The sequence below is a fragment of a genome (genome assembly GCF_019968955.1).
Source record: "MAG: Porospora cf. gigantea A chromosome Unknown PgA_NODE_221_length_27953_cov_353.017, whole genome shotgun sequence".
NCBI classification, from domain to species: Eukaryota; Apicomplexa; class Conoidasida; order Eugregarinorida; family Porosporidae; genus Porospora; species Porospora cf. gigantea A.
Window position 1 is genome coordinate 1 of NW_027151513.1, and position 27,953 is coordinate 27,953.

The window sequence follows — 27,953 nt, forward strand, 5'->3', positions numbered from 1 at the left end:
TGAGCTTCAAGTATTTGGGCTTCTGAGCCAGACGGATATGCACTCCGCCTCCCTGATCGCAGTGACCGCCATGCTGATGGCAGCACGCGTGGTCGTTGATGTCGACGGGTTTGTTGGGGAAGTAGGCGTGGCAGACGTTGTTCAGCGATTCGATGAGCGCCTCCTCGAACTTGGCGGACTTCTCATCGATCTCCACAACCACCCCAGGAAGGTTGAGCTTGTTCAGAAGATCGTCGTAGATCGTTCTAACTGAGCTCGTCACCATAAAGACGGGGTATATGTTGAAGTACATTAGGGCATCTCGAACCTGCTCGATTGAGGGGTAGTCCTCTCCCTCACAATTCTGGCTGCGGTCCCCGTTATTCTTTGGCAGATCCGAATCGCCAGCGACGTGGTATCCCGCATCCGTCGACAAGACAACCACTCGGTAGGTGTCGTAATATTTGCTGTCGAAGCTCCAATCGGCCTTCTTCGTGTAGGCGGAGTGCATTAATGCGTGCAGCTGAGACTCCTTCCAATCGCGTCCTGAACGGACCACGAGGCTATCCAGAGACTTTTGAATCTTTCGCATATTGGACGTGAGCCCTACTCGCATCGTAGCACAGTAGTCGCCGGCTTCGCTGTAGCCAAAAGGAGCCAGCGGCTTATCAACGAACGAGGCAACACCGAAGCGCGAGTCTCCGTATTGCTCCCGAATGAACTCGAACACCTCTGGAACATTCTTCTGGATATTCACCAAGTCGTCGGCGAAGGAATCTGAGGCGTCCTGCGCAAGCACGATCTCGAACTTTATGTCCTTCTTGCCATGGACAGGGCAGTTCAGCAACCTCCTCCCTGCTCCATCGAATGCAGCAGGTGGCGGCATTGTAGTTGGCTCGGCTTGTCGTGTTGTGGGGGAAGCTGCGATTCCTGAAACCAAGCCGTCGCTTCCTCGCGGGGAGGCCAGAGGTGGGTGCGCAGCGAGGGGCAGCCCCAATGGGGCTGGGGCCAAAACGTCGCTTCCTCGCGGGGAGGCCAGAGGTGGGTGCGCAGCGAGGGGCAGCCCCAATGGGGCTCTGGCCGCCTCCAAGGGTGTTGGGGGGCGAGACGATCTCAATGGGCGCACACCCATCACGTTACGCGCAAAGCGCGCCTTCCTATTCTCTAGTTCAACTTTCTCAGCGCTGGAGAAACCGCCAGCGTTCATTTCCTTCTCAGCCACTTGGAGTCTGCTTTCTTCCTCAATTCGGTCCTTCAAAGCCCTTGCGGCTAGATCGCCGAATCCGTGGGCATTTTTTAGCGGTGTGTGCTGCAGCAGGGATTTCGTTCGCAGCTGCTCGATAGCCGATTCCATGGCCTCCACGATATTGGACGAGTCAGTCTGTAGATCTACGACCACGCCGTCGATGCCCATGTCATCCTTAGCCTTGTTGTAGTACTTCATCAAGTCCGGTGACACCAGAAATACAACCTTGACCTCTTTCTCGTTGATAGCTTCGGCGACCTGCGACATGGAAGGATAGTCCTCGACTGAGCAGTTTACATCGTAACCACCGGCGTTGGGATGCCATGGGACGCTGCCAGCTTTGGCATGACCGTCACCAGCTCTGTGGAACCCCGCATCCGTGGATATCACAAGGATCGGCACACGGTCCTCCTCAAAATTCCACCCAGAAGCCACTGACCTCACGGTATGCATCAACGCGTCCAGTTGATTTTCTTCCCAGTCGTTGCCGGAGTAGGTCTCCAATGAGCTTAGAATGGTTCCGAGACCTGAAGTATCAGTCATCTCTGCCAAGGGCTGGTGTAGTTTGTAGCAGTAGTCGCCAGAGTCTGAAAACCCGAATGGCTCGACGGGCTTATCGACGAAGGACGCCATCCCGAACCGAGACCCGGGATAGTCGAGGCTCAGCTTTGTTAACATCGTCGGAATCTTCTCCTCAAGTACCCTCAGATCGTTTTCAAACGAGTATGAGAGATCCTGAACCAGGAACACGTCTAGCTGAGGAGTACTTGCAGCCATGGCCGACAGAGCCAGCAGGCTGATTCGAGTGAACATCATTTATATTTAAACTACCATTTGGCCTTCACTTCGTGTGGGCTGGCCAATAATTTGAACGCAGCCCAGTGCAATGCCGTCATGGCGACCATTTCTGACTGTGTGACGCGCGTAAATCCAAATTTTGATTCTGTCCCTGGCAACCTTCATGATGTGTGCGTGAGTTATCAGTTCCAGGTACTCTTGTGGATGCTGGCGTTGGGTGGCTGCGTGCGGCAAGTCTTTGTGTTCTTCCTTATGGAGACTCGATTCTTCGACTACGAAACATTGAGGTGAGTCGTAGAGCGCTCATTGACAGATACATCACGGAGACACTGCTGCAATCCTGTCGCTTGCCGTTCGAGTCGAAGTTCGCAGTGAGGTTGGTCGACTTGGTGTACCGGATTATGGGCCAAAGTGAGAATCTGTGCGGCAACTAACGCAGTCGGAGAAAGCTTGAAAAGCGTCGAGTTCCAGTCCACAGTGAAACTGATCGAGACTATGCATGAGCAGCTTTGCCAGCACTACCAGCCTGGAGTACCTCCGTTGGCAGTGCAAAGAAAGCTAGACTACATTCGCCATCACCTCATCGAGGTCGACGAAGCAAAGTACATGAATTGGTGATGTCACTAGTTAACGCAATAATTGCTCCGGTACAAAAACAATTATGGCGGCGGCTGCTGCTGAATTCAAGCAGTACTGCTTCGCGACAGTGAGGTCCCTTCCGAGGCATGTAACGCAGTACCGGCTTAAGATTAGCCTCGAAGCCTGCGAGTTGATTGTTCCCGAGATATGCGAGCCCAGCGGAGCTTTCGACTTGGAATCTGTCGAGGGTTTCCTTCAAGTTCTGGATGAGTACATGAATGTCCACTCCCTCGACGAGGTTCACGAGCACCATGTGAAGGACATCATTTCTCGAGTACACGGGGTGTCCGAGCCTAGGAAGATCGCCGGCCCTCCGACTCCGACAATCCGCTCTCCGCGCAAACCGCAGACCACTGAACCTACGAAGGAAAATGTCCAGACTGCAGAGGTCTGGACACTCCTGCGGTGGGCGGCCACTGATGGCCAATCGATATCATGCGAACTTTCCACAGTCAGACACACAAACGAGGATCTCTTTTCAACACGGTACCGCATGCTCGCGGACGCTCTCAAGACCACCGGTGAGTTCCAGTGGTGGGAATTCGCCTGCGGGGACGTGGAGGATTGGGGGCTATCTTCTGATTTCAGACCCATCATCTACCCTGTTCAGAACCTATTAGGCATGACTGGAACCCTACATGCGTTCGGGTGCCTTTGCCTCGATGAGGAGGAGGACGGCTCGCCCAAGTGGCTCTTGCAGGACCAAAACGCCAGCGTGGAGCTTCAGCTATCCAGGACTGCCATAGCTCCGTTTACATTCTTGAAGGACGGCACGTTTGTTGTGGTTCGAGGCCACATGCGCCATCGGTTCCAGGCGGAGCTGCTTCGGTTCCCCTTTAGAGCTGAGTACCGACCGGGGCCTCCGAGAGGCCTGTCAGCGGCGCACCGTGCAAAAGCCAACGCTCTGGGAGCGTTGGCTGTGCCGCAGATTTGGGCCATCTTCGCGGAGTGCCGGCTGGACGATCCCAACGTGCTGGAGAACCTCCTCCACATCCTGACGGTGCTTGACGACCCCGAGGTTTCTCCTTTCAGAGTCCTTCCAGTGGGCCTTCTGTTTATGGGATCGTTTCTGGGCGACTCCGACATGAAGAGGACCAGAGAACGCTTTCGAGAGTTTTCCCTCCTCCTCCAACGATTCACTAATCTTCTGCGGTCTGCATCGCTGGTATTTTCTCCCGGACCCGTAGACTTCGGCCTATCGTCGCTTCCGCAGCACCCGCTTTGCCCTCTGGCTCGAAGGGAGCTGTCTAGCATTTTACGGCGAGCTGCTCCCATGTGCCAGGTGTTTTTCCCAGAGAATCCATTTTCCTTCACGCAGGCTGGAGCGATGTGCGTTGTTATGCGGCGAGACCTGATCCGGGAGGCCGCCGACATGACGGACGTACTCAACTCGCCTCTGACAAACCGCAGACGCCCCGTTTTAAGCGAGGTTTCCGCCACGGTGCCCGATCTGGTGCTGAGCCAGAGACACCTGGCTCCACATGTATCCGAACTCACTCGAGAGCAGAGGCCACTCATTAACCGCAGCCGAGCGAGCTCGTTGTGGCTCCAGCATCTCCCCAATGTGCTAGTCTTTGCCGACTCGGGAGCTGCGCCGTACAAGAAGACCTTTTCAGGAGTGCAGTTCGTTAATCCGGGGTGCATCGCGTCAGGGCAATGGGTGACATGCGACTTTACCTCGAATACTGTCACTCTGTACGGAGGAACGGAATGATTGCGTTTCAGAACACGTCAGGAGGCGACCTCAGTTAGTTAGCATCGCTCCCACATTTTGAACAACATTTTTCATCTTGTCAGAGAGAACCGCCCATGTTTCATCCGCAGTTCCCAATGATGGAACTGAAACCAGTTTCTTCTGTTTCTTGAACCAGTCGATGATCGGAACGGTGTCCTTTTGGAAGGCCGCAAACCTTTTCTTAATACACGCAAGGTTGTCGTCGAGCCGGCCAGACTCCTCGCCACGTTGCAGGAGCCTCCCCTCCATAACGTCCTCCGGGCAATCCAGGAACAGGCAGCAGACCACAGGGGCCTCTGTGCCTAGCACCGATTGCCACTTGTCCAGGTTCTCTCGATCACGCGGGAACCCGTCGATCAAGTACATGCCTGGGCCGTGCTCATGCATTTTTTCACGCATCAACTGCAGAGTGATTTCCACAGGAACCAAGGTGCCGTTTTCGATGTGGGCTTTAATCAATGCACCGTTGGCGGAGTCACGTTTGTCCATCTCTTCGCGCAGACAATCGCCGGCTGATATATGCTTGAAGTCCATAGAGCTGGCTAAACGCGCACACTGAGTGCCTTTGCCAGCGCCCGGCCCGCCAAGGACGAAAATCACACGGAAACGAGCCTCAGCGTCTGGAACGTATGAATTGGATCTACGGTGCTGACTCACCTGCAGTCGCGAGGGCTGGGGCTGGGTCCAGCGTGGCCTCCTCGGTCAGTACTGTAGGCGCAGCATCACTTTTTGCTGCGGGAGATAGCGTATGAGTTAAAGGTGGCGATATGATGATGCTCGGGGCGGCGCTCCCAGAAGCAGGCTCGTCATGGTTGTCAATCTGCGCTACGGTAGTGGGCAAAGAAACGACGCCCAACAGAGTGGCCATCGCACGGTTTGAGGCCGCATTTGTTAAGCGGAGAAGCATCAGAATCTGCGATATTTTCCATTCCTGGCACAGCTAAAAAACGATGCTCTCGCTCACCATTATGAGGACTCCACCTCGAGTCGGTAGGACCTGACCTGGTCGCAACGGCGCCCCGCCCCACTATCGCTTAATAATATTTTTAAAGCAGGACTGGATGTTACTACTTCCCCACCATTTGCACAGACCCCTGTGCGTCCTTTGTCCTGAAGAGCACTTGTGGCAGCTGTTGGGGTCTCTGTCTTTGCCAGCGTCATCGTTAGTGGGCACTGATGGACGGTTGTTTGAGTGGGTGGAGAAGAGTAGATTACGGACTGACCAGCGGGCCTCTGTCGCATCTAACGCATCGAGGCCGGCGGCGTGCCGGGCAGGTAGCCTGGTGGAGCGTGTTAAGCCGCAGCAGGTGGAGGAATCATCGAGGACCCTACCTGTATCGACAGACATCGAGGTCGGAGGCCGAGCCATCCAGAACCTCAACGTTCATGAGGACTGCTCAGTGAGCAGCTCCGATCTCCCTGACCGGACGTCCGCAGCGTTTCGAGGACTCGGCCCAGTCTACGGTGTAGCCTCTGATGACCGTAACACGAAGAAAATTACTGCATGTTTCGACCTAGAGGCGCTGATGTCGAACGTACGCAGTGTAGACGCGACGTCCGTTGCTAACCTCGCTCGGCAAGGGCTGTTCACGCTGCTCGTGAACAGCTGCCGAAGCTGCAACGTAGACGCCGTTCGCTCAAGGTCACGTACCGTCAGCGCAGCACTGGCTTCCACATCCTCCGTTTCCAGCATCGTGGCGCGAGATGTGCTCATCAGGTTCGTCGCCTCTAGGCCGGAGATCGCGGAGGACTTATGCTTCTTGTGTGACGAGACGGGCAAGATGATCCATTGCGTGCTGGAGCACTTCAGTTCGTTAGAGGCTGCATGCGAGACGACAGACTTCTCCGCTTTCGTTATGGCAGCTGCCGCTCGATTCGAGGCTCTGCACCAGGTGGATGTCATATCCGCCTTTGTCGTTGGACAGCTTCTGCACTACACTGGCGTCGGCGATTTCCGGCGCGGGGCTCGCAAAGGGATGTTGCTAAGCAACGTCTTCTGGATTGAGCATGACGGCTGGTTCCGGCACGGTCTTGAGATGGAAGGTCTGTACCAGTCACCCTACATGATGAAGTCGTTGTGGCCTGCCCTTCAGTGGATTAAGCAACGCGGAGTGCAAGGGCCCTGGTCTACACCAGGCGACGGATTCTATCCGCACATTACCTTTGATCTGGACCATGATCCCTTGGACAGACCTTCTGACATTTTCCCTCCTTTCATAACGTATCTACGTTGCATGCATACAGTCTACCAAATGCGAAGGCGTGGCGATGACGTGGAAATTGAGGATGATGATGAGGTCATGGCGCCTGTGAGCACCACAGCAGAGAGCATTGCGCACAGGGAGGCATTTCTGAAGCGGACACGCGAGCGCCATGTCGATGACGCTCCATGCAGCCGGAACTCGGTTGATGGGGAAGGGCTGCTCGAGCTTTTGGGCGAGCTCCTCAGCTTGGAGGAGGAAGTCGACTTTGAGGCCAACGGTCCCTTCAAGTTCCCTGAAAGCCTAGTCACGTGCTTTCTACAGAATCCCACCACGTCAGAAAGACTCCTGTCCGATTTTCTCAGATTCCTCTTCTGGGAACTTCGGAGCGGCGACGTTGAACTAAAGGAACTCAACGTCTGCGCCTGTCAGACGTGCCGTAAGAAGCGGTTCGAAATGTTCGCCCACCTTAAAAACAGCCTCGTACTCCATGAGAACGGAAAAGTCGACGTCCCTCTCGACATATCGCTAAAGAACATGACGGTTCTTGTGAAAGAGGTCATGTTAGAGTACGGAGTCAAGAACGAGGGGGAACTCCAAAGTATGCTAGCCGAGAGAGCCAATCAAGGCCGTCAGCAGGCCGAACCTGTTAAGAGGAAGAAGCGCCCTGCCACCAAGATGAAGCCTCGTCGGCGGTAGTTTGTGAGATGTCTGTTGGGTGTTTTGTCATCAGTTAGCGTTTCGCCCTGATAGCGTGTGATAAGTAACTGCCGTTGATTCTTGATGTGATCTTTGTTGGGTGTGAGAATTCAGACTTATCATGAACAAAGCAGGTGTCAATGACGAGGAAGACCAGACGCATGCGATATTTCGTCGGGTACCGATCAACCCCACCTTTACAATCAAGCAAGGTCGGATGTCACGTATGATTGAGAAGTTTGGGCACTTCAACCAGTTCGCCTGGATGTTCGCACGCGCTGTCTGGCACCAGATCACCTATTATCCAATCCTTGTGGCTCTGCTGGTCATCGTCATAGACCACGTGAAGTACGGTGCATGGGCCACATGGGTTATTACTGTTGTTGCAGGATGCGTTTCGGAAATAAGCAGCAGCTTTAATGAGATGAACATTCTCAGGAAGGCCCGCAGCACTCGGGTCGTTACAATCGATCTGGAGCATGGCAAGGAGGTGCTCAAACCGTGGCACGAGCTCCGAGAAGGTATGTTGATCAAGCTTATGGACGGAGACGAATCCCCCGCGGATATCGTAATCCTCTCATGCGGTGCGGAGTTCGCATTGGCGGATTCGGCCTTCCTTCAAGGGCGTACTACGCGCATGAAGAAGGTCCCGTTGAAAGACACGCAGGCTGAAATCAGCGCCTCGCTGCTCAGTCGTATGACGGGACAGCTAATGCTACCTCCTCCCTATGAGACCCCAGTCTACCGTATGTTTCTGGGCGCGCTAAAACTGACACGCAACCCCCGGCCGACGCGAATCTCCCTTGGCAACGTGATCCTCGCAGGGAGCCATATATCGGGGGCTCCATGGGTTTGGGGCGCCATAATGTTCATGGAGGACGACACCGCCTATTTCGCCAACAGCGTGTTTCACAGCCGCACAAAGCTGAAGCAAGCCTTCTCTGCAGTGACGACACTGGCTCCGATAATCACCTCATTCGCGGTAGTTTACTGCCTGATAAGCTATCCTCCGTAAGCCTTCTTATATTTAGGTGACCACTTTTTTGTAATTTAAAGTTATACTTTCCTCACATTATGTAGTGACATGAATGTGGTCGCCGTCTATTTCCTCTGCCTCACTACGATACCCATTCACTGGATTCTTTGTCTGATGCTCGCACATATCGGGCTCAATTCACGAACCATGGCCGACATGGAGCAGTTTGCTCTTAGCAATCAACCGAGCTGGTACCGGGTCCTCACTGAGTACCAACCCGTGGTGGATGACGGTTCCCACGGCACCAGCGCTGACCAGAAGGCCAGCGACCAGAAGGAGGGCACTGGCGAGACTGAGGACGCCGACGCGAAGGAGCGCAGCGGCGAGACGGAGGACCCCGAAATGACCCGGAGAACGACTCGCGTCTCGTTTTCGAAGCAGTCCCTGCAAATGGTAAAAACCCTCAACCCTGTGGAGGAGGAGACCTCCAAGAGGTCTACTTTCGGATCGTACCTGTGGTGGGAGCTGGGACTCAACTCCCGAGAGCGGCTCAACTGGACCTCATGGGTGGGCTGGTTTCGGAAGAGGTCTCGAATGTTGAAGTCCATCCGTCATATCGAGGGCGACAACTACGCGGTTTTGCTATCAGTCCGGAAGGCCTACCTCATCCACTGTCTCCCGTTGGTTGACGCGTGTTTCGTTGAAAAGACCAACACGTTGGATTTGGGACACTCTGTGGTGGTGGGTTGCTGCGTGGGAATCGTGGAGTACGGGGCATCAGCCGACGCCGAGAGCGGCTACCGTCAACGGGTGATGCGATCGTTGTCGCAGTTCGAGCACGTGAAGGCGCAACACTACGCGGCATTTAGCGCCCAAGTTTCGCACGAGGCAGCTCCTGTGGAATCAGATTCCTACAGCTCCGGAGTGCTCTTTCCTTCGCGCTCGCGTTTTGTCAAGTCGCAGCTAGATTTCGATTCTTTGTCGCCTGTCTCGTTCCCGTCGCTTAACAGCGGTTCGGACTCGTCCTGCGTCTTCACAGGCGAAACGAGCAGTGAGACGATGCCTCCAGTGCTTCCGCGACCTCCGCCGCCTATGACTCCAGAGAGCTCTTCGCCATTCATATCACAGTCTGCAGACACGTTCATGGACCAGATGGAAATGGAAGACGAGCTTCTCGACAGCGACGACTCCGTGACAGAAGACGACGAGGGGTCCGGGATCTACACGCTTAGGTCTTCCTCCCCCTTCTCGTACACCGTGGACTCTCAGGCCCTTCCAGCGAGCCCTATAAGTCCTCTGTCGCCCAAAACTCGACGAGCCGTGCAGCTCATGAAGATGTGCAGCTTGAACAGCCTTTTCCCGGAGGACTCTCCTATCGCGAGTCCGAAGGTAGTTAGGGCCAAGAGACGTCAGCAGTTGATATCCTACTTGCAGGCTTCGCAAGAGACTCGCCAGCCGGATACTGAAGGCAACGACCAATGGCCCAGGAGAAAAGGCCTGCAGTGGGACGACACGGTGGAGGAGAAGAAGGCGGGGAAAGCACGGCAGAACTATGCGGGATACCAGTTTCGGAGCATGGCTGTGGACCGGAAGCGGGTGGATCTGGATGTGCCACAGGAGGCGCAATTCTGTCACGGCCAGGACCTGCACTTCCAGTGGGACGTGCTGCATCCGTCGGTGAAGCACGCCTGTCACCTCCGCGATCCTGGGCTACTCTACAACCTGGCACACGACTCCCACAACGGCCGCAAGATCGAACTTTTCCTCCTGTCTCTTGCTCTTTGCGGGGAGAGCCAGGCCTATTTTGAATCTCGTGACGGGATACAGTTCTCGGGGGAGCAGCTCACCGCAGTCCATCGTTTCAGCGCCAGATCTGAGTTGTCCTCAAAATCTCAATCGATGGCTACGACGCCTGACAGCGCGGCAGTCACAGTGCAGCTAATCGACACGCAACAAACCCAGTATCAGAGCTCCCTCTACGAAGACGACGCCTCTGACGCGACGCTTCGGAAGGACTTCCCCCTCTACCGAACCGAGCGTATCCACTGGGACCGGCGCCATCTGAAAAAAATCAAGTACGCCAGCAGCTCTACCTTCGAGGAGAACTTTGTGAGGACGGCGTCGGCCTTCGGCTACTCGCTTCTCTACCGCACGCGGCACGAGGCGACACTCGACATCTGGGGTACCCCTACACGAATTGGGATTGTAGGGTACATTCCAACGTTGGGCACCCGCCGAAAGCAGTCGGTCATCATCAACACCCGACATCGCGCTGCCCCTCATGTAAGTGTCCTCCTGTGCATGGTGAGGACCCAGTCTGTCAGACACAGTCTCCAGCTGAGACCATGTACGAGAGTCTCGATATCTCCTATGCTGACCGTACTAGGCTGCAACTTCTAATCAAAGCCTACACCCGGAAGGGCCTACACTGCCACAGTAACGCTAAATGGGTTTTCCGTGTTCTTACCTTGTGCCAGTTTTTGCTTATCGCTACTTGAGCGCTGAGGAGACTCAGTGCTTCAAGTACGACTACCAAGAGACGCTCAAAGGCGTGCGGCGAGTCACCCTCAAGCTCGTAGCGCTTGGGGAGGCTATGGAGAACGACATGACGTTCCTCGGAATCATCACCAGCGATCCGCAGATTGCCGGTGACGCCGGCAGCTGTCTTCGGCACTTCCACGACGTTGGCATGGCCATTCACCTGGTGACTGGCGACCTGCCCGAACGACTGGTGCTCATGGCGTTGAAGTTGGAGGTTGTCAGCCCCGATTTTCAGTTCTTCTGGCCTGAAGTCCAAGTACAGAATGCTACAGTTCTGGAAACCATCAATGAGCGTTTCTTCTCATCGTACAGTCCAATATGCAGCCTTGCAGGTGTCTTCTGGTCTCATTGTACCCTAGAGTCCTGGATTGGCTTCGACAAGGTGCGAGAAGCCTGCTTCGACTTCCTTGATCTCAAACAGAACTCAGTTCCGGACACCCTCATCTCCTTCTTCGTTCACCAGACTCTTCTAAAGTTTCTGCAGGCGAGGCAGGAATGTTTCAATCGGGACGTGCCGCTGTGTGCCGTCATATCCGGACGCACGTTGTCATTCTTGGCGCATTCTCGGCCTGGAGCTGACGTGCTCTGTCTCATTCTCGGCTGGGCTGATGTGGTGCTGCTTCCTCGGGTGTCGCCGCTTCAAAAGGCCGCGCTGATCCAGGCTCTCAAAACCACCACTCAGGGCTCCACGTACAACATCCTCTTCGTGGGAGGCGGGGGCTGCGACACTCTCGCATTCGACAAGGCGGACGTTAGCGCGCGGGTCACACCACCCGTCAGTCAGAAGGGCCGGGCGATGGAGTTCCCGTCCTCTCGGAAGGCCAAAGGTCGGCTGCGATCGATTCCTGACCTACGAGCAGATTTCTCCTTGCCCAGTTTCAAGGCTCTAGAGCGCCTCATATTCTCTCATGGCACGTCTTCTTCTCGCAACATCTGTCTGCTTACCAGGTACATCGTCTACACGTTCACCGGCTCAATCACCTGGTACGTGGCAGCTGCGTGCGCGGACAGCCGGCAGAACTCGGCTACCCTATACTTGATTCTGTAAGCGATTTCTTGATGCTTCCCTATTTATCAAGATGACAACTATCACGATGACTCCAGTCAGTGGTTCGTTCCAATGACGCTGCCAGCCGTGGTGACCATGGGTATCTTTCAGAAAGACTACCACTTTGATGCAATCTGCAACGCTTCAGCAATCGTGAAGATCTGCAGAAAACACTGCCAGCACAACGTGCGGATCAAAGTGCTCTTCTTCCTCGAGGGCCTGGCTGCGGGCTTCTACGCCTATCTCGTCTCAGAGCTCCCAATGAACGTCCCGGGATACCGACTGGACTCACGGTTCCCCTACGGTCGTTCCATGTTGGAAACTGACTACCGACCGCTCAGTCTGCTGATGGGACTCCACCTTTTCCACATGCTGTTCGAAGATGTTTCCCACTCGATGTTCTGGTGGTTTTCGACTCTCCTGCTTGGGACAGGCGTCTTTATGATGGACCTATTCTTCAACAACGTAATTTCAATTTATATTCTATGTAATTTTTTTTGTCACCTTACCTTTCGTTTATTATTTCCCAGATGCAATCCGTAGATTTCGGCGTGGGCGCCCAGTGCGTCAGGCTATTTCACCTGTTCGCGTTTTGCCTCGGAGACCGGGCGTTCTTCAAGGTCGTTCGGAACACGGTCTGTTTCGACGTTTCGCCGAGTTTCAGGCGGTAGGTCTTATGGTGTCGCCCCTATCACACACCCCAGCGTCTACCGCAACATCTTCAATAGCACCCTGCCGAACCTCGGCCATCCGGACTCGCCAACATACATACCTCGCCTCATTCAGAGCCGTGAACGCGCCATGGATATCTTTGAGGAGACCATCAGTCACTGGTGGAGGCTACAGAAGAACGAGTACGGCATCCCTAGGCAGGTGGTGCTGTCCAAGTCCCTTCTGAGCTGGGAACCACTTCTGTAGGTTACGTCGTTTCGTTTCCTCTGTATATGTTTCCCAGTGGACGTACGCGGGACGTCGATTTCGCGATGCCGGAAGCATACCGCAGGCGTCTACAGGATCTCTGTGCCCCGAAGTCGGGGGACCTAGCCTTGTCAATGCCCGGAGACCCTCGCGACACTATAATGTACAGTATGAGCAGTTCAGTTTTCCGGTCCACGAAGGGGACATCGATCGCCGGAAAAGCGCGAGAGTGAGTTAAACCTTATCTCATGTTTATCATTTCCACAGCACGTCGCTGTCGTACTACGACGACTCCTTCCTGGCGAAACTCACGGTTCCGGACGCCACCTGCACGGATACCATCAGCAGCATCATCCTAGATAAATTCGGAGCTGTGGACCTCAAACGGGTGACGAAGGCTCTGGAATTCAACGACCGGCAGTTGGAAACCGAGTACCAGGAGCACCAATCCTTGAGACTGGAAGACGAGTACGCTTTGGGGGCTAAGGTCACTCAGCGTGGAGAACTTCTTAACAGAGTTTTTCTACTCCATGCTGGTTTGCTTCGCGATGGTGTCTTGCCTGCAGCTTTACCGGGCGCAGAGCGGCAGAATTTGGCCCCTCAGGCTGGGCGCTGGCATCGTGGTTGCTTTGATGGCAGTGATCCACAGGTCGCTGCGCTCGCAACCCAGCTACCGACCCCACCGCTATATAACTGTGGTTATCATATGTCTGCTGTGTTCCGTAGCGTTCAGTGTCGGCGATGCCCTTCTGTACTGTGTCATGGTGCATTACCTGCTCCACCCCACCATCATCCCTGCATCTACAGCCACGGTGGCAGTGACCATCCTCGGCCTCGTTATGATCGCGTAAGACCACGAAGGGTTTGGAAATCAGATGCGAATCCAGCATGGTTTCAGCGCTGTGGGCGGCTCAAGTGGTGCCGCTCTGTATGCTGGGTATCATCGCGGTGTACCAGCGGGAGCGACGACATCGACGAGAGTTTTTGGTGGACCTTCAGACGGAGATGGATCGCAAGAAAAACAGGGAGATCCTCAACTCGCTTCTGCCAGCATTCGTCGTGGAAGCCATGCTAGAAGGCGACGTTAACGACGACGGAATTCCCAAAAGTCTCTCTGCAGATGAACACAACAACGTGTGCGTAGTCTTCTGCGACATCTACGAATTCCAGTTGCTGGTAAAGTACTTGAATCCAAAGGTGAGGTCAAAATGCCTCATCCAACAGGTGCTACTGGAACTTCTGGACACTCTATTCCTTTCGTTCGACTTCGTTGCCGAGGAGTGCGGAGTAACCAAGATTGAAACGGTGTCCGAGACCTACCTCAGCTGCACAGGTCTGGAAGGCTACGACCATCCAAACGTCAGCTCCTTGAAAGCTCTGGACCTGGCGTTGGCCATGTTGGAGCTTTGCGCGTTCACCAACTATGAAGTGGACACTGACGATGTGAGTATGGCTACGTAGTTCCTAGTTCTTTCACAGTTGTTAACTGACGTTTCAGGAGCAAACGGCCAATCAATGCGTCAGGGTGAAGATCGGAATCCACGCTGGTCGCGTGATGTCCGGTCTCGTCGGCTTCAAGAAGCCCCAGTTCGCCCTCTTCGGTGACACCGTGAACACTGCAAGTCGCATGAAACTCACTGGTATCGTGGACCACGTTCACGTTTCCGACGACTACCGCAAGGTACTACAGATGGAGAACGGCATGCTGAACTGGCTCACGCGCGAGATCCAAGTCAAGGGTAAGGGTAGCATGACCACGCACCTTCTGAAGTCGGTTCAGGGTATGGACTACCCCCAGTTCAATCAGGGAGCATCGGACAGCAACCGAACCGCCAAGACAGTGCAGGACGTCTTGCAGAGCATCCGTCGAGATACTGTAGTGATGGACCGGGAGAAGGATCAGAGGTTCGCGCCTGACCAAACTCACGGCAGCAGCCCGTCCGACCCTAGTCCCACCAGACAGCTTTTCGGTCGCGCCTCATTCCGCGCTGAGTTTGAAAGGCAGCAGACGATGACTCCAGATATCAGTAGCGAGAGCACACAGATGCAGACAACGCGGCTGCGTAGTTCCTTAACCGATCGAAAGCCTCCCCCTCCCCCGCCTAGGGCTGCGATGGAAATGGATTCCCAGCAGTCGACCCAGATGTCAAGAAAGTCCAGAACATCCAAGCTCAGCAAACTTTGGAGGAGTGTGCAATCAAAGACCAAGCTGGCACGCAAAAAGGGGGAAAGGGTGCCCATAGACATTTCAGAGGAGCGGCTGGCCCACCAATGGGCGCCGGATCCTGTCCACCGCTCGTCCATGAGCTCAATGTCCTCCTATACTGAGCAAAGTAACAAGTACGACTTGGATGTCGTCATAAATCGAATGGTGAGCTAAAGCGACGTCAGGAATCCAGAGTCGACCCAAGCGATGTGCGTCAGTACGCATGCCGTGGCTCGAATTCGAGGATCCTGCGGATGAGGCCCGATACCAAGAGGACTTCACCGACACAATAGGCACCGGCTCGGCCACCGCCTTTATGATTGCAGCCCTTTTCTTCTGCGTGGATGCAGCCCTTTTCTTTATGCAGGAAGACGACGAAATTCATTCTCCGTTGGACCAGAGAACGCAGCTGGTTAACTCTGGCGAATTCAGCACGATCTACTTCATCTGTGTCGCTCTGGCCGTCGCAGGGTTCATGCTGAATTCCTCCACAAGCGGTATCGGGATCACTGGAGTGTGTATTCCCAACAAGAGGATCCTTCCCCTCTTTTCCATAATGTGCTCGTTTGCCATCTGGATTTGCGCCCTGATGCCTTCGTGGAGTCTGCGATTCGCTATCGTGGAACAGGCAATCATTCCGCGAAACTCGATCGCAATCATCTTCTTCTTCCTATTTAATGCTACCACAGAAGGTGAAGTCGTGGTTAACTCGCAACGCAGTCTTCCCCGCTTACGTCAGCCTCCTGATCAACCTCTCGGCCGCGCCATTTATGATCTTTGCAGTCATCTACACTTATCTGTTCGACGTCAGTGCTTGGACGTCTCTCAACAGCATTATTCTCGGCGTGCCACTAGCCACGTTGGGCACCTGGAAGAGGGAGTACGGAGACCGCGTGGTGTGGTATACCCAGTTCGTCACGTCAAAGCAGAGTAAAGCTGCTGACATGCTGTTGGAGATGATGCCTCGCGAGGTCAGCGTAGACTTTCAGAACGACGACCTGCAGCTGTGCTACGAGCACGAGCGAATGACGCTCGTCTTCTCGGATATTGTGGGCTTCACGACATTCAGCAAAGGCGCTGAGCCTACACGGGTTCTCACGATGCTGCAGAAGCTGTTCGCGGCCTTTGACAAGTCCACAATTAGCAAGGGTCTGTACAAGCTCTGCACTATCGGGGACGCCTACGTTGCCACCACTGAGCCGTTCACCACTAGATGGGGAGCCACCTTCGACTCGTGGGCTGGCTGTCAGCGATGCATCGAATTCGCCGAGATGATGGTTACCCACATTGTGAAGGTGAGAGAGGACCTCGGCATCGCGGAGTTGGACATGCGCATTGGCCTGCACTACGGAAACTGTATCGGCGCTATAGTGGGTAGCCGACGTCTCAGGTACGACATGTACGGCATCGACATTCTGACTGGCACGCTGATGGAGTCCGGCGGAGTGGCTGGCAACATCAACGTGTCGAACGCGCTGAAGTCGTTCATCGAACGTCATACGCGTGAGGACTTCGACTTCAAATTCAACAAGGTTGTTAAAGTCCTCGACCACTCTACCGATTCGTTCCTGATCAGGCGAAAGACAGACGCAGAAAAAGCACATACACGCATTATGTCTCAGTAAACCATTATGCGGCCCAGCACATCACCAGCTCACTGCGATTCAATAGACCTCTCCTTGGAGGCAAGTCCACTTGGCGGATATGCACTCAGGACACGGCGCCTTGCTGGCACTGACAAACAGATCACAACGCCCATTGAAAAAGGTGATCACCTCGCAGTAGTTGTCCGCTAGGCAAAGATCGGCACACTCATAAAGAGTCTCCTGGTCACTAGACAGCAGGGCCTCTCCCTCGTAGCGTACGCCCTTCTCGAAGCAGCGTTCGGCAAACCCAGAGGTGTGTGTTGCGGTAGTGGTAGAGGGTGCTGGTGAAGTGGTGTACATCTCCGGATGGAAGCAGCTCATTTCACCAGAAACAGTGGTCTCAGAGAATGTCTTGCCAGTCGCGATTGTCTTAAGCTCGCAAGCCTTCGTGTCCCACCGCCATGAGAACTTCTCGCAGAATGGGCGGGTGAAGCATAACTGATGGCAGCGCGCGACAGTGCTGGTTACGAGGGATGCCATAGTTGGACCTTCGAGCAGCGTGTTACGTTGGTAGCATGGGCTGCCGTAATCTTCCTTGGTCGTTCGGTCATGGTAGAGGCTGTTGCTTGTCGAAGCAGCTGAACTCGTATAAAGTTCGTTCGTCGAGTTAGGGGTTGTTTGGGCAGGGGTTGTTGGTACAGCAATAGACGTTGGAGGAAGGGTAGTGGGGGTTGAGGTCGTTGGGGAAGGGGTTGTTTGAAAAACAATAGACGTAGAAGGAAGCGTAGTGGGGGTTGATGTCGTAGGGGGGAGGACGTGGATATCCGGGAAGAGGCAGCTGATATCCCCAGACACAGCATCCGCATCGCTTAGCGACCCAAAAACCTTCCCTAGGTGTACACATTCAGACTTCTTCTCGTAGAAAACGAAATGCTTGCATACGCGGGCTCTCACACAGTCCAACGCGCAGTCCACAGCGCAAGTAGCGACGGTTCGCTTTTGAGTGTGTCCCAAGTATATCACCCCAGACTTCAAACATTCGCTGTGGATGAAAAACCCTATCGCTTACCTCATTCCGCACTCGCAGTCCTTGTCGGCGTGATGGTGGTGATCAGAGCTGTGTTCCTTGGGATAGAAGCACCTCATAGACCCAGAGGTGTGGCCTGGCGAGCGCACCTGTTTCTTTGCCTCGCTCATTAGAAGACATCTGGAGCCGACACGACAATGCCCAGCGCCGCGCATTTTTCCCCAAGGATTGGACCCTGAGATGCCGAAAGGATGGTTTGACCAAGGATCGGACCCTGAGGTGTGGAAAGGATGGTTTGACCAAGGATCGGACCGTGAGATGCCGGAAGGATGGTTCCACCAAGGATCGGACCCTGAGGTGTCGAAAGGACCCCATGGCCGCCGCTCGAACGTGAAGTGCAGACAACCCTTGGTAGTGTGACACAGCTCTGCACAACTTGCGGCGTGTTTAGTGCACGCCTTACCAATAAATCGACCCTCCACTCGGGAGTGCCTCACCATGCAGTGGTTGAAGCGACGAAACCGACGGTCGTCGCGCTTGCATTTTGAACGGCGATGATGACGCAGTTGTTTTCTCTCCGGTTTCTCAAAACAGCTCCGAAGTGCAGCCAATGTACCTTTTTCAGCAGTAAATGTGACCTCGGCCGCCAAATGGCACTCCCCGTTCTTGAAAGCAATAGAATTACAGAGGTGATGGTCGTAACATGCTGAGAAGCAGTCGTCAGCGTTTACAGCTTTAACAATCTCCAATGGGCTTCCTACGATAGCCGCGTCTTCCTGCCAGCAGGACTGCCCAGCAACAAGAGGAATAAGCCCTGAGATCTTCATTTAATAACGTGCATTCTGAAGTTACTTCGTTCTCGCTGTTGTGGGGTCTTTCTATTAAGGCACGACCCATTTGCAGCTACGATTCAAATCACTCAAATGATGCGTTCTATTTCCGTCGCAAAGTTCATCAACTGCTCGGTGAGGGCTAGGGCCGGTATCGTGTTCGTCTGAACGGCCTCCTTGACGATGGAGAGACGGTCTCCCTCCAGTTCCCACCGAGACCTGGCAGTCGCCGCATTCTCTAGCTGGCAGTGTGCTGCGCTTCGCAGCACCTCCAGCGCCTTTTTGTCCGCTGGCTTCAGTCCGAGCTCCTCGCCAACTTCACGGATCAGGCGTCGCTGGTTCTGAAAAGTGTCAACGAAGGCCACGTCAGGAAGTGCTTCGTTGCGGTCTTGACAGAAGGCAGCCAGCTCGTTAATGTCCGTGAACAGGAGCAGCTCCATGGCGAAGTTTATGGGAACATGCTCGTAGGCTGCGTGCCGGAGCAACCCAAGATTCACCTTTCTCCAACGCCGTAGCGACTTTCTCCCGCAGGAGAGTGGTTGTGAGGCTGGTCAGCGGTCGAAAGAGGGCATGTGTTGGAGCCATCAACATGGCAGCAGCACGTTTGTAGTAGCCCTCTGTCACAGACTGCCGCAAATTGACTACGAAGTCGATGTGTGTACTGGATGCACCTGCGAGAATGGGCATTTCCAGAACGTACAGCATCTCGGGTTCCTGGCCGCATGCAAAGAGGTGCAGCAGACGGCAAGCGATCGTCAGGTACGTGGAATCCGTGATTGACGCCGCGTCGGCGCCAGACAGGACGTGTTGGAGCTGCGCAGTCAAACTGGTGAACTCTGACCATCTTCCGAGCTTCACCATCGACAACGCGCAGAGTTCGCAAGCCTGCTGGTGCTGCTGACGGTCCTGCTGCCCAGCCTCCAGCATACGCTCGCGTGTCCAGTCCACCAGCTCCCCCAAGGCTTTAGGTTCCGCGATAGACTCCGAGTGGAGCCACTGTGAGACCTCTCCTATATGTGGCACGGGATCCATCATTATTGCCAAGAAATCGAGAAATCGTCATCAGCATCAGCCAGGGGCAGAGTGTTCTCATCCGCTGCAGCGACTAGTTTGCAAAAATCTTTACATACAGCGAGTTAGTAAACGTTTAACGAGGTGACCTGTTTCACGACGGATGTATTGTGCTTGTCAACCGTCTCGCGGTAATTCTGCTTAAGGAGTTGCTCGAAGAATTGAAGCTGGGCGCACGAGGCCTGTAGAGGGTCTGTGCGAATGTACCACTGCACATTCTCAGTGCACGGCGGCGTAGTGAAGGACCCCTCGTAGGACATCAGCTTGGAATTGTGGCCCACAAGGCATTGGAAGTCGCGGAAGTGCTTGGAAGGTACCGTCGCCGTGTCCCCAAGAATCTGAGGGGTCTCCTCGCACTCGACGATGGGAGTTAGGAACTTGGATTTGTTGCCGTGGTCGAAAAAAACAGAGTAGGCCACGAATTCCTTCGCTTTGTTGCCTTGCGATGGTCGGTGATACAACTGCACCTCCAAAGGGTAGCGCTTACCAGCTACCGTATGCTCGGCGGGGGAGTGAAAAACGGCATGGGTAAGCTTGTAGGGCTGCTCACTGAGTCCGAGGTAACCCATGGATGCAGGCTCGTCGTCCTTCTGTTTGCCCTTGCATGACATGACCAATCCACAGGACAGGTAGGAGAGCTGGACCAACTTAGAGAGGCCGGTCTTGTAATCAAAAACAGGGTTCTCCACCAACAGACCCTCAGGGACTCCGCTGGCAGGGAGGTTGATGGGTGACTGTCGTGTGGGCGTAGCAGGGCAAGTCAAGCTGTCGTATACCCAGTCACTACCGTGGTTCTGATGGGACCAGCCTTCGTGAGCGCCATCATGTTCGATTAAGGTCTCGACAAATCCAGCGACGAATCGGATTGTCGGCTTGACTTCTGTGGTGGTACTCATAGGAACGTCGAAGGGGACGGGTCCTGGATTACGTCGTAGGTCCTCCAGCTCAACCTTCGCCTTGGCGAGCAACTTGCACTCAGGAGCGCTGTGATACACATAGAACTTGAGCACGCTATCCGCCAAATTGGCCTTCAGCAGGAATTTGTTCAGGAATAGCACGTCCTGATCGCCTCGAACGCTAAGCGTTTCTGTAGAGGCAACCTTCTTGTTGTCCAGCATGACGTGCAACTGCACCTTCTGAGAAGATATGAGTCATGCTGATAGGCACGTCACTTACCCCCTGCGTATCCTTGGGAAACAGGTGCTTGATTCCAATAACATTAACAGACAGGTATCTGGTGGTAGCGTCCTGAGTGTATTGCCCTCAGATCACTCACGGCGCTGCAACAGTTGAACATTGTAGATGGTGAATTATCGTGTTTATTCACCCATTCATTCATACTAGCCCCACTTCCGTCCCCAAAAAAACCGCAATGCTTCAGGACTCGCCCATGGAGCGAACGAAGCCCTGGCTGCTGGTATCCACTGTAGGCCGATGACCAGTATGTGGATAAACGCTAATTTCTCTACGATGGACGCCGCGACAAACCAGAAGCCAAAGAAGACTCCCAAGCAAAAGAGCCCCAAGGCCCTAGTAAAGGCGAAGGAGGACTCCAGCCTTCTGGGCATCACCGTGAAGAAGTTGGATAACTTCTCTGAGTGGTACTCACAAGTCATCACTCGCTCTGATTTCCTGGACTACTACGATGTTTCGGGATGCTACATCCTACGACCTAACGTATTTTACATCTGGGAGACCCTGCAAGAGGAGATGAACAGAGCCATGCGCTCTATCGACTGTGACAACTGCTACTTTCCCATGTTCGTGAACAAAAAGCATCTTGAGGCGGAGCAGGCGCATGTCGAGGGCTTCTCCGCAGAAGTGGCTTGGGTAACCAGATACTCCAACACCGATCTGGCCGAGCCCGTTGCCATTAGGCCCACTTCGGAGACCATTATGTATCCCGCCTTTTCGAAGTGGATTCGGAGTCATAGAGATCTGCCCTTGAAGGTCAACCAATGGTGTCCTATCGTGCGGTGGGAGTTCAAGCAGCCCACACCCTTCATCAGAACCAGAGAGTTCCTATGGCAAGAGGGTCACACAGTACACGCTACTGATGAGGAGGCCTCCGAGCAGATGCACTGGGCTTTGGATGTCTATCACCGTATGTATGAGGAGCTTTTGGCAGTTCCAGTGGTGAAGGGCTACAAATCTGAGGAAGAGAGATTCCCTGGAGGCAAGGTTACCTCCACTGTGGAGGCGTACGTACCTGCTAACGGGCGATCCATCCAGGCGGCGACCAGCCATCATCTGGGAACCAACTTCAGCAAGATGTTTGACATCCAGTTCGAGGACGAGAACAAGGAGAAACGGATGGCACACCAGACATCCTGGGGCATCACAACAAGGTCTATCGGGGTTATGGTAATGACGCATGGGGATGATAGCGGGCTCGTCCTGCCCCCCAAGGTCGCAAAGGTACAGGCAGTGGTTGTTCCCATTTTGTTCAAGGACAAGGACGCTGAAGAGCTACTGGCGAAGGCTCGCGAGCTCACTGCTGAACTGAAGAAGGCAGGAGTCAGAGCCACATGTGATGACCGTAGAGGCTACACTCCTGGTTGGAAGTACAACCATTGGGAGGTGCGAGGCGTACCTTTGAGAATTGAACTCGGTCCCAAGGACATGGAGAAGGAGACGGTCCGACTCGTCAAGCGCCACAACAGACAGAAAATTGACGTGCTGTGGTCTGAAATGTCGAGCACTGTACAGACCGCGATGGTGGAGATCCACTCGGAAATGCTGGCCAAGGCCAAGGCTAACCTGGACGCTGGAATTGTGCAGATAACCTCTTTTGATGAGGTGATGCCCGCGCTGAACGCAAAGAAGCTGGTTTTAGCCCCTTGGTGCGGCGCAGTGAAAACTGAAGCAGAGATCAAGAAGCGCACGACTGAGCTCTCTGCCATGCAGGAGACTGCGGAGTCCGCGCTCACGAGTGGCATGAAACCGCTGTGCATCCCTCTGGAGCAGCCGCCGATGCCTGAGGGCACTAAGTGCTTCTGGAGCACTGACGAGGCGGCCAGGAGTTGGTGCTTGTTTGGGCGCAGCTACTGACCGCGTTTTTCCTCGCAGAATTTTCTATGCGGTTTTATGAAATGAGGTCACAACAATTATTTCGTGATGCAGTTCACCCATGAAATGAGGCATTCCACAGAGCTTCTATATCATGGATTTCCGAATGAAATACCCACTCAAGTTTCCCCCTTCGCTGCTGAGCGATCTGAGTGTTGGTGGTGCCTCCAGCGGGTCTACCGTGGACACTCAGACCTCTGTGTACTCATTCGAATCGGACACGTCAGGTTGGCGCGACAAAGTGTACGTGCCAAACGCTACGGAGACCTCCCTGACCACCGACGTCCTAAGCGACGCGCTGTGCGACTACTACGACCCTGATTTTGAGGGACACTACAACCACCAGACCATTGATGAGGGCACTGCCTACCTCTGCACCGCGAGTCCCTTCGTCGATGCCTTTGAGCAGTACTACAGCGTGTACCCCGAGCAGGGGCAGGCCTATCAAACGACGTGGTGCTCTGCGGTTTGGACGGAGGAGGACACAAGAACTGAGCCGCCGGTGTGCGGTTACCTTGAAACTGTACCGAGATCCTCCAGCTTAGGTTCCTCCAGTGCTAGCGTATCGCTCTAGTGTGGCAAGGGCTCTTGAAGACCGCGAAATCCAAGGAGGTTGTTGCACAATCTGCAGTTAGACGGATGATGGTCGCTTGCAACGAAGTTTAGGCAGAGTCCTGGTTCGCCTTCTTCCCACAGCGACTCCAGACGGGAGGCTACGTGACGCCAGGTAGCAACCTTCTTGTCACCGGCCAGATTCCACCAAAACGACTCCGCTTCTCTAAAGGAAAGCCGCCGGTAGTCAGCATCGACAGATGTCATGGCCGCGAGAAACTGGGAGTGCTCAACCTCTAGGGACTGCGGACGGAGACCGCGAGCCCGAGACGGCACGGGATGACAGAGCATCTTCGCAAGTCTCTGCAAATCGCTTCTACACGGGGGGTTCCCGCACAAAATTGCAACCTGCGTGTCCATTATGAGGGCTGTGTCGGCACCGCCTCGGATCTTACCCCTAGCAGCAAACTGCACTGACGTCGCAGGGCGACACTCGGACATGGTTGACGCGTCCATTAGGAAGGGGGGGCCGTCGACCAGAACGTCCATTCCCGGCATCACAGGCGCCGGTCCGTGATCGTGGAGCATACTTGGCAGCAGACAAGCCAGTTCCGCAGCTGCGGGCTGAAACTCAGCGGACGAGAGCAGCTGTAGGAAGCGCTCCCATTCCACCGACCAGGTCATAGTTACACCGTGACCGACAACATCAGCCAGAAGCCGAGTCTGGTTCTGAGCAGAGGGCCCCACGGGGTCAACTGGTGAACGTGGATTGAAGGAGAGTACGTGGTCCGGACAGACAGTCGCCTGCAGCTGCAGTCTCTGAAGGTGCAGGCGTACGGCCTCGGGGCTGCTCTCGAGGTAGTCAGTGGGCATCTGAACGGAGTTCTTCTCCCGGGACACGACAACCTCGGACTCACAGGTGGCAGCGGCCACTGCGGAGTTAATCCAGTGAGCGTAAGCAGAGGTCTTGATGTACCGAGCCCAAATTGTCCGGGCAACCCCAACGTGCCTTCGAACGTACACGAACGCAGGTCCGTAGGCAGCCTCGGCGCTGAGCCGCATAGGGACCGTCGGCATCAGGATGCGCCTATCTCTAGCATGAAAGGCTCGAGCCATCGTCGAAACGTACTCTTGAAATCCTCGCAGATTCTTGGTAAACATACCTCTATCGACACGACTGATCATTGTAGTAGTGTACTCGTGGCCTGGGAATAACAGTGTCGACGGGGCGCAGGTCGCCAGTGTTTTGACTATTGCTCTGTAGGTGTCCTGCATGTCGCCCTCGAACAGGGCTCCATGCCCCCCCCCTGGGAGTAGAGTGTCACCTGAGAAGAGGAAAGGAGGGGTAGTCCATTCGGAGTACACCATGATTGACCCCCGGGTGTGACTCGGCGTCTCCATCACTCTGAGGGCCAACCTTCCTACGGTTACCACAGACCCGTGAGTCAAGTGTGTCGTGCAGCCGGCAACCCTGTCACGTCGGCCAGCCATTATGGGAATGGCGTCGGCAAACAAATTCTGCAGCCGCACGTTGCCTCCCTGGTGGTCCCAGTGGTGGTGTGTCGTCACAATGCCCTGGAGGTCGACGCCAGCCTTGCTGCCGTGCGGGATCGAAAGTGCGGCGTCGATTTCTGGCCTAAGGTTGGCAAAGCCTCCCCCGAAGTACGAGACCAGCGACGAGTGCAGGTTGCACAGCACCGAATCTGCGTCTCCGCAATCCACCAAGATACCGGGATGTGGCGCTGGCGTCAGCATGTCTACTAGCAGGTAACAGTAGTTGTCGAGCAGGTTGCCGACAACGAACACTGAGCACTCTATGAGATTTCCCTTCTTGAAATCGACTCGTAATATTTGGGAGTGCGGAGGAACAGCGACCTTCAGACCTGCCCGGGCTTGCCCCTTCGAGCTGTTGATCAGACGGAGGTGCAACCGCCCCACAGAGCGCACATATAGCGTCCTCACAAAGAGTGTAAACCACTGGTTATATAGCGCCCAGTAGAACGACAGCAGGTAGGAAAATATCTGCATCCAAGCGAATTAGGAGGCTCACCATGAATATTAGCCACACTATCAGATTTATCGGGGAGAGCGCCAGTGCCAACGCCGACGCCAGCGTGAAATAGACCCAGTCGAGTCGTTCCGAATTTACATCTCTAGCCGGGTTGACGTAGTCTGTGGACATCACCTAATTGGGCGAATACGATGTGTGGGCTGGTTTTCAATCACACAAGACTCATGAACCTGTACGAAAATTTTGTCGAGGCTGGTACTGCTGGGGGTATCGTGCTCCCATCTGAGACGCGGTGTAATGGCTTGGCTGCGCCCAGGAGGGAGCGCTTTGTTTCATCGGAGGCGTTTGTGTTCTGGAGACGTAGTTGGGTTGCATCGGGCTCTGCAAGCCCTGCATCGGGCTCTGTAAGCTCTGCAGCGGGCTGTGTAAGCCCTGCATCGGGCTCTTTAAGCCCTGCGTCGACTGGATTTGGCCTTGAATTTGCTGAGAGCCAGCCTGCACAGCCTGACTAGCGACGGACTGCAAGGGGCTTTGTATTGGGGATGAAATGCTGGGCCGCATGCTGGAGTAGCTGATGGGTGGCTGACGGGCAGGCGATGCGTAATTCCGCGTGGCCGTAGGGCCTACACGTTCCCTAGACTCTTGGTTGGTCGGCTGCAGGGCAGTGAGTTCCTTTGCAGGTCCTTTGGGCTTGGAGGGGCGCGCCTTGGGTGTCAACATCGTGTTAGCGCTGGCCATTACTGCTCTGCTCCGCTGCTCCTGAGCTCGCCGCTCGCGGCGCTCCCGGCGACGCATCTCGCGATCTGCATCTTTCTGCGCCCTTTTATCCTCGTCCGCAGACTTGAGCGGCTTATCGAGGAGCGTAGAGGGTGAAGCCACTGCCTTGGCGTCAACGGGGCCGTGCGAAGGCGACTGGTAGAGGTGTCGTTCCGGCTTGGGTACACCAAGCTTTGGATGAGCATCGCGGTAGCGCCGAACGATGTCTGTCAAGCAATACCTCCGACTAATCTCCTCTCTGAAGTCTTGCGCCCTCGTCAGCAGGAGGAGAACTGGGATCAGCTTCAGCAGCTCTATATCCTGCGCGTCGCCCATAAAGCTGGAAACGAAAATACCATTGTCAACGTTCAACCCAAAAGATATAAGTCGGTTGTCAACAACAACTGACTTGTCCAGCCCACGACCAACACCATTGAGGTCCTTGAAGAAGAGCTCGCTTTCCCCATATTGGGTGCAGTGTTCTCTGTATAACCGGTGGTCGACATGTCCTTCGACGTCTAGAGCGTCTAGAATGAGATCCGCATAGGGCTTCAATGCCGCGGTGTAGGTGACGATTTCATAGTACATCGAAGTTATCCGAAGGAACTCCTTCGCCCACGGCCGGAAGTATACTTTCGCTAGGGCCTGGTCCGCGTCGGAGACAAAGACCAAGTCGGCCTCGTTGTCCTGCACCACCGAGTCGATGTCTGTGTGAGCCAAAGTTTCGTCCAGGTCCAGGAATAAAGTGGGCTTGTAGGTCTTTTTCGAGGGGGGCAGCGTAAAACCTATAGCCTCATAGTCTAGCGCTGGCCCTGTGGGCAGTTGGGTGATGAAGTCGATATCTCGAAGTATCTCTGGTCTAATTTCCGTCCAATCAAGCATGTGGAGGTTCTCAAACTCGTTCTCCTCCAAACTGATAAGAGAGCCGATCTCGTTGCGGTTCTCTGGCGTAGGACTCGCCATAGATAGACGTCGGTGGGTGACCTCTGGATCCTCCCGCTTGGACCTTCGCTTCGAGCGCGTCTTGGGTGATTCAAAATCCGGCATGACTGGCTAAAATGACCTAATATCCACATATGGTGACACATAGTGACTGCCTCCAGACGCATATGCTCGGAAAATTCAAAAGATGTTCACCTGTACAGCAGGACGGTGACCCTAGTAGTCGAAATCCGCTAAGGAGTGTCGACGGACCTTGTTTTGACGAGGTCAACAAGATCGCAACGGGGTAGTTATGTGATGCGTGTGCCATCATATTCAGCCATGTGTGGCTGGTTTTTTATAGCTTCCGTAGCGCTCATCCAGGAGAGCCTGTCAGCTGCCTGTCTTCCAGTGGTCCTGACACCCACCTCAGTTTCTAACGTTCACCTCGCGTTGCGGTCTGCCGTGATATGTCTTGAGCAGGGTGTCTCACCAATGGGTAAGACGGCTTTTGGGTCTGCTCTAGAGCACCTGCAGGAAACGCTGATGCTGACTGACTTCGACAACGAAGCCATAAAGTCACAGATCGTCTTCGAATTGGTGGCTCTTCGGCAAGTCTTAGAGTGGGTCAAGCCCACGACGGTGCTGTCTGAGGACATAAGAAGTAGGAGCAAAAAATTAGTGGATGCATTTACTGCGGTCCCGGCGGCGCCAATTTGCGACTGGTTAGAGACAGCAAAACCGCTGGAGCATTGCGATGCCGCCACCTCGGAACCTGCGCTGAAAAAGCCAGCAATTGGAACGACGTCTACAGCTAATAATAGGACGTTGCTAATTATTCTACTATGCATCGGATTCGGAGCACTGATACTCGTCATCGTGACTTGCTGCCTGATGCGCCGCCCTCACGAAGAGCCCACGACCCCTGTTCTCGTGCCGGCGACTCCGCCTTCAAGTCTACCTCCTGCGCATAAGGTGTCAGACGATAGCATTCGGGCGATGTTCGAGCTGGCAAGGAGAGAGTCACAACATAAGGACACTGATTCTGACGCCGTTTGAATGTGAATCAGTTTCCACTCACAACAGCGCCGTGTTCGAACTAGTCAGTCTTGACTCTGAACTCAACACCCTCGGGAAGCTTGAC

The 27,953-nt window shown here is 54.6% G+C and overlaps 15 protein-coding genes across 27 annotated transcripts; 8 read left to right on the forward strand and 7 right to left on the reverse strand.

Moving 5' to 3' along the window:
• KVP18_003222 (uncharacterized protein) lies at positions 1 to 2,041 on the reverse strand (the record flags this gene model as incomplete). Of its 2 annotated transcripts, none has more annotated exons than XM_067954796.1 (1): positions 1 to 2,041. In XM_067954796.1, a coding segment is annotated over one exon (2,041 nt), but the record flags the coding sequence as incomplete, so codon positions are not given. The 2 variants fall into 2 exon arrangements, with proteins under 2 accessions (XP_067811438.1, XP_067811439.1); XM_067954797.1 differs by having other exon boundaries at positions 44 to 2,041.
• A 186-nt stretch (positions 2,042 to 2,227) lies between these two features.
• On the forward strand, positions 2,228 to 2,641 carry KVP18_005168 (uncharacterized protein; the record flags this gene model as incomplete). The annotated part of the gene is made up of 3 exons (XM_067949545.1): positions 2,228 to 2,310; positions 2,337 to 2,434; positions 2,463 to 2,641. 3 exons carry the CDS (start codon positions 2,228 to 2,230, stop codon positions 2,639 to 2,641), a joined length of 360 nt encoding a protein of 119 aa, XP_067811452.1.
• A 43-nt stretch (positions 2,642 to 2,684) lies between these two features.
• Positions 2,685 to 4,376, forward strand: KVP18_003221 (uncharacterized protein; the record flags this gene model as incomplete). The annotated part of the gene is made up of 1 exon (XM_067954795.1): positions 2,685 to 4,376. The coding sequence occupies one exon, from the start codon at positions 2,685 to 2,687 to the stop codon at positions 4,374 to 4,376; it is 1,692 nt and encodes a 563-aa protein (XP_067811437.1).
• A 30-nt stretch (positions 4,377 to 4,406) lies between these two features.
• On the reverse strand, positions 4,407 to 5,304 carry KVP18_003225 (uncharacterized protein; the record flags this gene model as incomplete). 2 transcript variants are annotated; one of them, XM_067954800.1, is made up of 2 exons in its annotated part: positions 4,407 to 5,017; positions 5,055 to 5,304. In XM_067954800.1, 2 exons carry the CDS (start codon positions 5,302 to 5,304, stop codon positions 4,407 to 4,409), a joined length of 861 nt encoding a protein of 286 aa, XP_067811442.1. The 2 variants fall into 2 exon arrangements, with proteins under 2 accessions (XP_067811442.1, XP_067811443.1); XM_067954801.1 differs by having other exon boundaries at positions 5,055 to 5,265.
• Positions 5,305 to 5,458: 154 nt separating this feature from the next.
• Positions 5,459 to 7,297, forward strand: KVP18_003228 (uncharacterized protein; the record flags this gene model as incomplete). The annotated part of the gene is made up of 1 exon (XM_067954806.1): positions 5,459 to 7,297. The coding sequence occupies one exon, from the start codon at positions 5,459 to 5,461 to the stop codon at positions 7,295 to 7,297; it is 1,839 nt and encodes a 612-aa protein (XP_067811448.1).
• Positions 7,298 to 7,418: 121 nt separating this feature from the next.
• Positions 7,419 to 11,862, forward strand: KVP18_003226 (uncharacterized protein; the record flags this gene model as incomplete). 3 transcript variants are annotated; one of them, XM_067954802.1, is made up of 4 exons in its annotated part: positions 7,419 to 8,308; positions 8,378 to 10,577; positions 10,604 to 10,709; positions 10,751 to 11,862. In XM_067954802.1, the coding sequence occupies 4 exons, from the start codon at positions 7,419 to 7,421 to the stop codon at positions 11,860 to 11,862; spliced, it is 4,308 nt and encodes a 1,435-aa protein (XP_067811444.1). The 3 variants fall into 3 exon arrangements, with proteins under 3 accessions (XP_067811444.1, XP_067811446.1, XP_067811445.1); XM_067954804.1 differs by lacking the exon at positions 10,751 to 11,862 and having other exon boundaries at positions 8,378 to 10,673; XM_067954803.1 differs by lacking the exons at positions 7,419 to 8,308; positions 8,378 to 10,577; positions 10,604 to 10,709 and having other exon boundaries at positions 10,720 to 11,862.
• Positions 11,863 to 11,934: 72 nt separating this feature from the next.
• KVP18_003217 (uncharacterized protein) lies at positions 11,935 to 16,611 on the forward strand (the record flags this gene model as incomplete). 6 transcript variants are annotated; one of them, XM_067954787.1, is made up of 11 exons in its annotated part: positions 11,935 to 12,327; positions 12,393 to 12,529; positions 12,567 to 12,776; positions 12,818 to 13,009; positions 13,048 to 13,248; positions 13,277 to 13,627; positions 13,656 to 13,977; positions 14,005 to 14,223; positions 14,279 to 15,151; positions 15,180 to 15,678; positions 15,707 to 16,611. In XM_067954787.1, 11 exons carry the CDS (start codon positions 11,935 to 11,937, stop codon positions 16,609 to 16,611), a joined length of 4,302 nt encoding a protein of 1,433 aa, XP_067811429.1. The 6 variants fall into 6 exon arrangements, with proteins under 6 accessions (XP_067811429.1, XP_067811427.1, XP_067811426.1 ...); XM_067954784.1 differs by lacking the exons at positions 11,935 to 12,327; positions 12,393 to 12,529; positions 13,656 to 13,977; ... (2 more) ...; positions 15,180 to 15,678; positions 15,707 to 16,611 and having other exon boundaries at positions 12,664 to 12,776; positions 13,277 to 13,631; XM_067954785.1 differs by lacking the exons at positions 12,567 to 12,776; positions 12,818 to 13,009; positions 13,048 to 13,248; ... (4 more) ...; positions 15,180 to 15,678; positions 15,707 to 16,611 and having other exon boundaries at positions 12,393 to 12,533.
• Positions 16,612 to 16,650: 39 nt separating this feature from the next.
• KVP18_003218 (uncharacterized protein) lies at positions 16,651 to 17,814 on the reverse strand (the record flags this gene model as incomplete). Of its 2 annotated transcripts, none has more annotated exons than XM_067954791.1 (2): positions 16,651 to 17,614; positions 17,642 to 17,814. In XM_067954791.1, 2 exons carry the CDS (start codon positions 17,812 to 17,814, stop codon positions 16,651 to 16,653), a joined length of 1,137 nt encoding a protein of 378 aa, XP_067811433.1. The 2 variants fall into 2 exon arrangements, with proteins under 2 accessions (XP_067811433.1, XP_067811432.1); XM_067954790.1 differs by having other exon boundaries at positions 17,642 to 17,769.
• A 25-nt stretch (positions 17,815 to 17,839) lies between these two features.
• On the forward strand, positions 17,840 to 18,019 carry KVP18_003224 (uncharacterized protein; the record flags this gene model as incomplete). Its single annotated transcript, XM_067954799.1, has 1 exon — positions 17,840 to 18,019. One exon carries the CDS (start codon positions 17,840 to 17,842, stop codon positions 18,017 to 18,019), a length of 180 nt encoding a protein of 59 aa, XP_067811441.1.
• A 499-nt stretch (positions 18,020 to 18,518) lies between these two features.
• Positions 18,519 to 19,464, reverse strand: KVP18_003219 (uncharacterized protein; the record flags this gene model as incomplete). The annotated part of the gene is made up of 2 exons (XM_067954792.1): positions 18,519 to 18,898; positions 18,927 to 19,464. 2 exons carry the CDS (start codon positions 19,462 to 19,464, stop codon positions 18,519 to 18,521), a joined length of 918 nt encoding a protein of 305 aa, XP_067811434.1.
• A 101-nt stretch (positions 19,465 to 19,565) lies between these two features.
• Positions 19,566 to 20,797, reverse strand: KVP18_003230 (uncharacterized protein; the record flags this gene model as incomplete). 2 transcript variants are annotated; one of them, XM_067954809.1, is made up of 3 exons in its annotated part: positions 19,566 to 20,636; positions 20,677 to 20,748; positions 20,777 to 20,797. In XM_067954809.1, the coding sequence occupies 3 exons, from the start codon at positions 20,795 to 20,797 to the stop codon at positions 19,566 to 19,568; spliced, it is 1,164 nt and encodes a 387-aa protein (XP_067811451.1). The 2 variants fall into 2 exon arrangements, with proteins under 2 accessions (XP_067811451.1, XP_067811450.1); XM_067954808.1 differs by lacking the exons at positions 20,677 to 20,748; positions 20,777 to 20,797 and having other exon boundaries at positions 19,566 to 20,618.
• A 173-nt stretch (positions 20,798 to 20,970) lies between these two features.
• KVP18_003227 (uncharacterized protein) lies at positions 20,971 to 22,551 on the forward strand (the record flags this gene model as incomplete). The annotated part of the gene is made up of 1 exon (XM_067954805.1): positions 20,971 to 22,551. One exon carries the CDS (start codon positions 20,971 to 20,973, stop codon positions 22,549 to 22,551), a length of 1,581 nt encoding a protein of 526 aa, XP_067811447.1.
• A 588-nt stretch (positions 22,552 to 23,139) lies between these two features.
• KVP18_003220 (uncharacterized protein) lies at positions 23,140 to 25,303 on the reverse strand (the record flags this gene model as incomplete). 2 transcript variants are annotated; one of them, XM_067954794.1, is made up of 2 exons in its annotated part: positions 23,140 to 25,143; positions 25,172 to 25,303. In XM_067954794.1, the coding sequence occupies 2 exons, from the start codon at positions 25,301 to 25,303 to the stop codon at positions 23,140 to 23,142; spliced, it is 2,136 nt and encodes a 711-aa protein (XP_067811436.1). The 2 variants fall into 2 exon arrangements, with proteins under 2 accessions (XP_067811436.1, XP_067811435.1); XM_067954793.1 differs by lacking the exon at positions 25,172 to 25,303 and having other exon boundaries at positions 23,140 to 25,149.
• A 51-nt stretch (positions 25,304 to 25,354) lies between these two features.
• Positions 25,355 to 26,935, reverse strand: KVP18_003223 (uncharacterized protein; the record flags this gene model as incomplete). The annotated part of the gene is made up of 1 exon (XM_067954798.1): positions 25,355 to 26,935. One exon carries the CDS (start codon positions 26,933 to 26,935, stop codon positions 25,355 to 25,357), a length of 1,581 nt encoding a protein of 526 aa, XP_067811440.1.
• A 216-nt stretch (positions 26,936 to 27,151) lies between these two features.
• KVP18_003229 (uncharacterized protein) lies at positions 27,152 to 27,868 on the forward strand (the record flags this gene model as incomplete). The annotated part of the gene is made up of 1 exon (XM_067954807.1): positions 27,152 to 27,868. One exon carries the CDS (start codon positions 27,152 to 27,154, stop codon positions 27,866 to 27,868), a length of 717 nt encoding a protein of 238 aa, XP_067811449.1.
• Between the last annotated feature and the right edge of the window lie 85 nt (positions 27,869 to 27,953).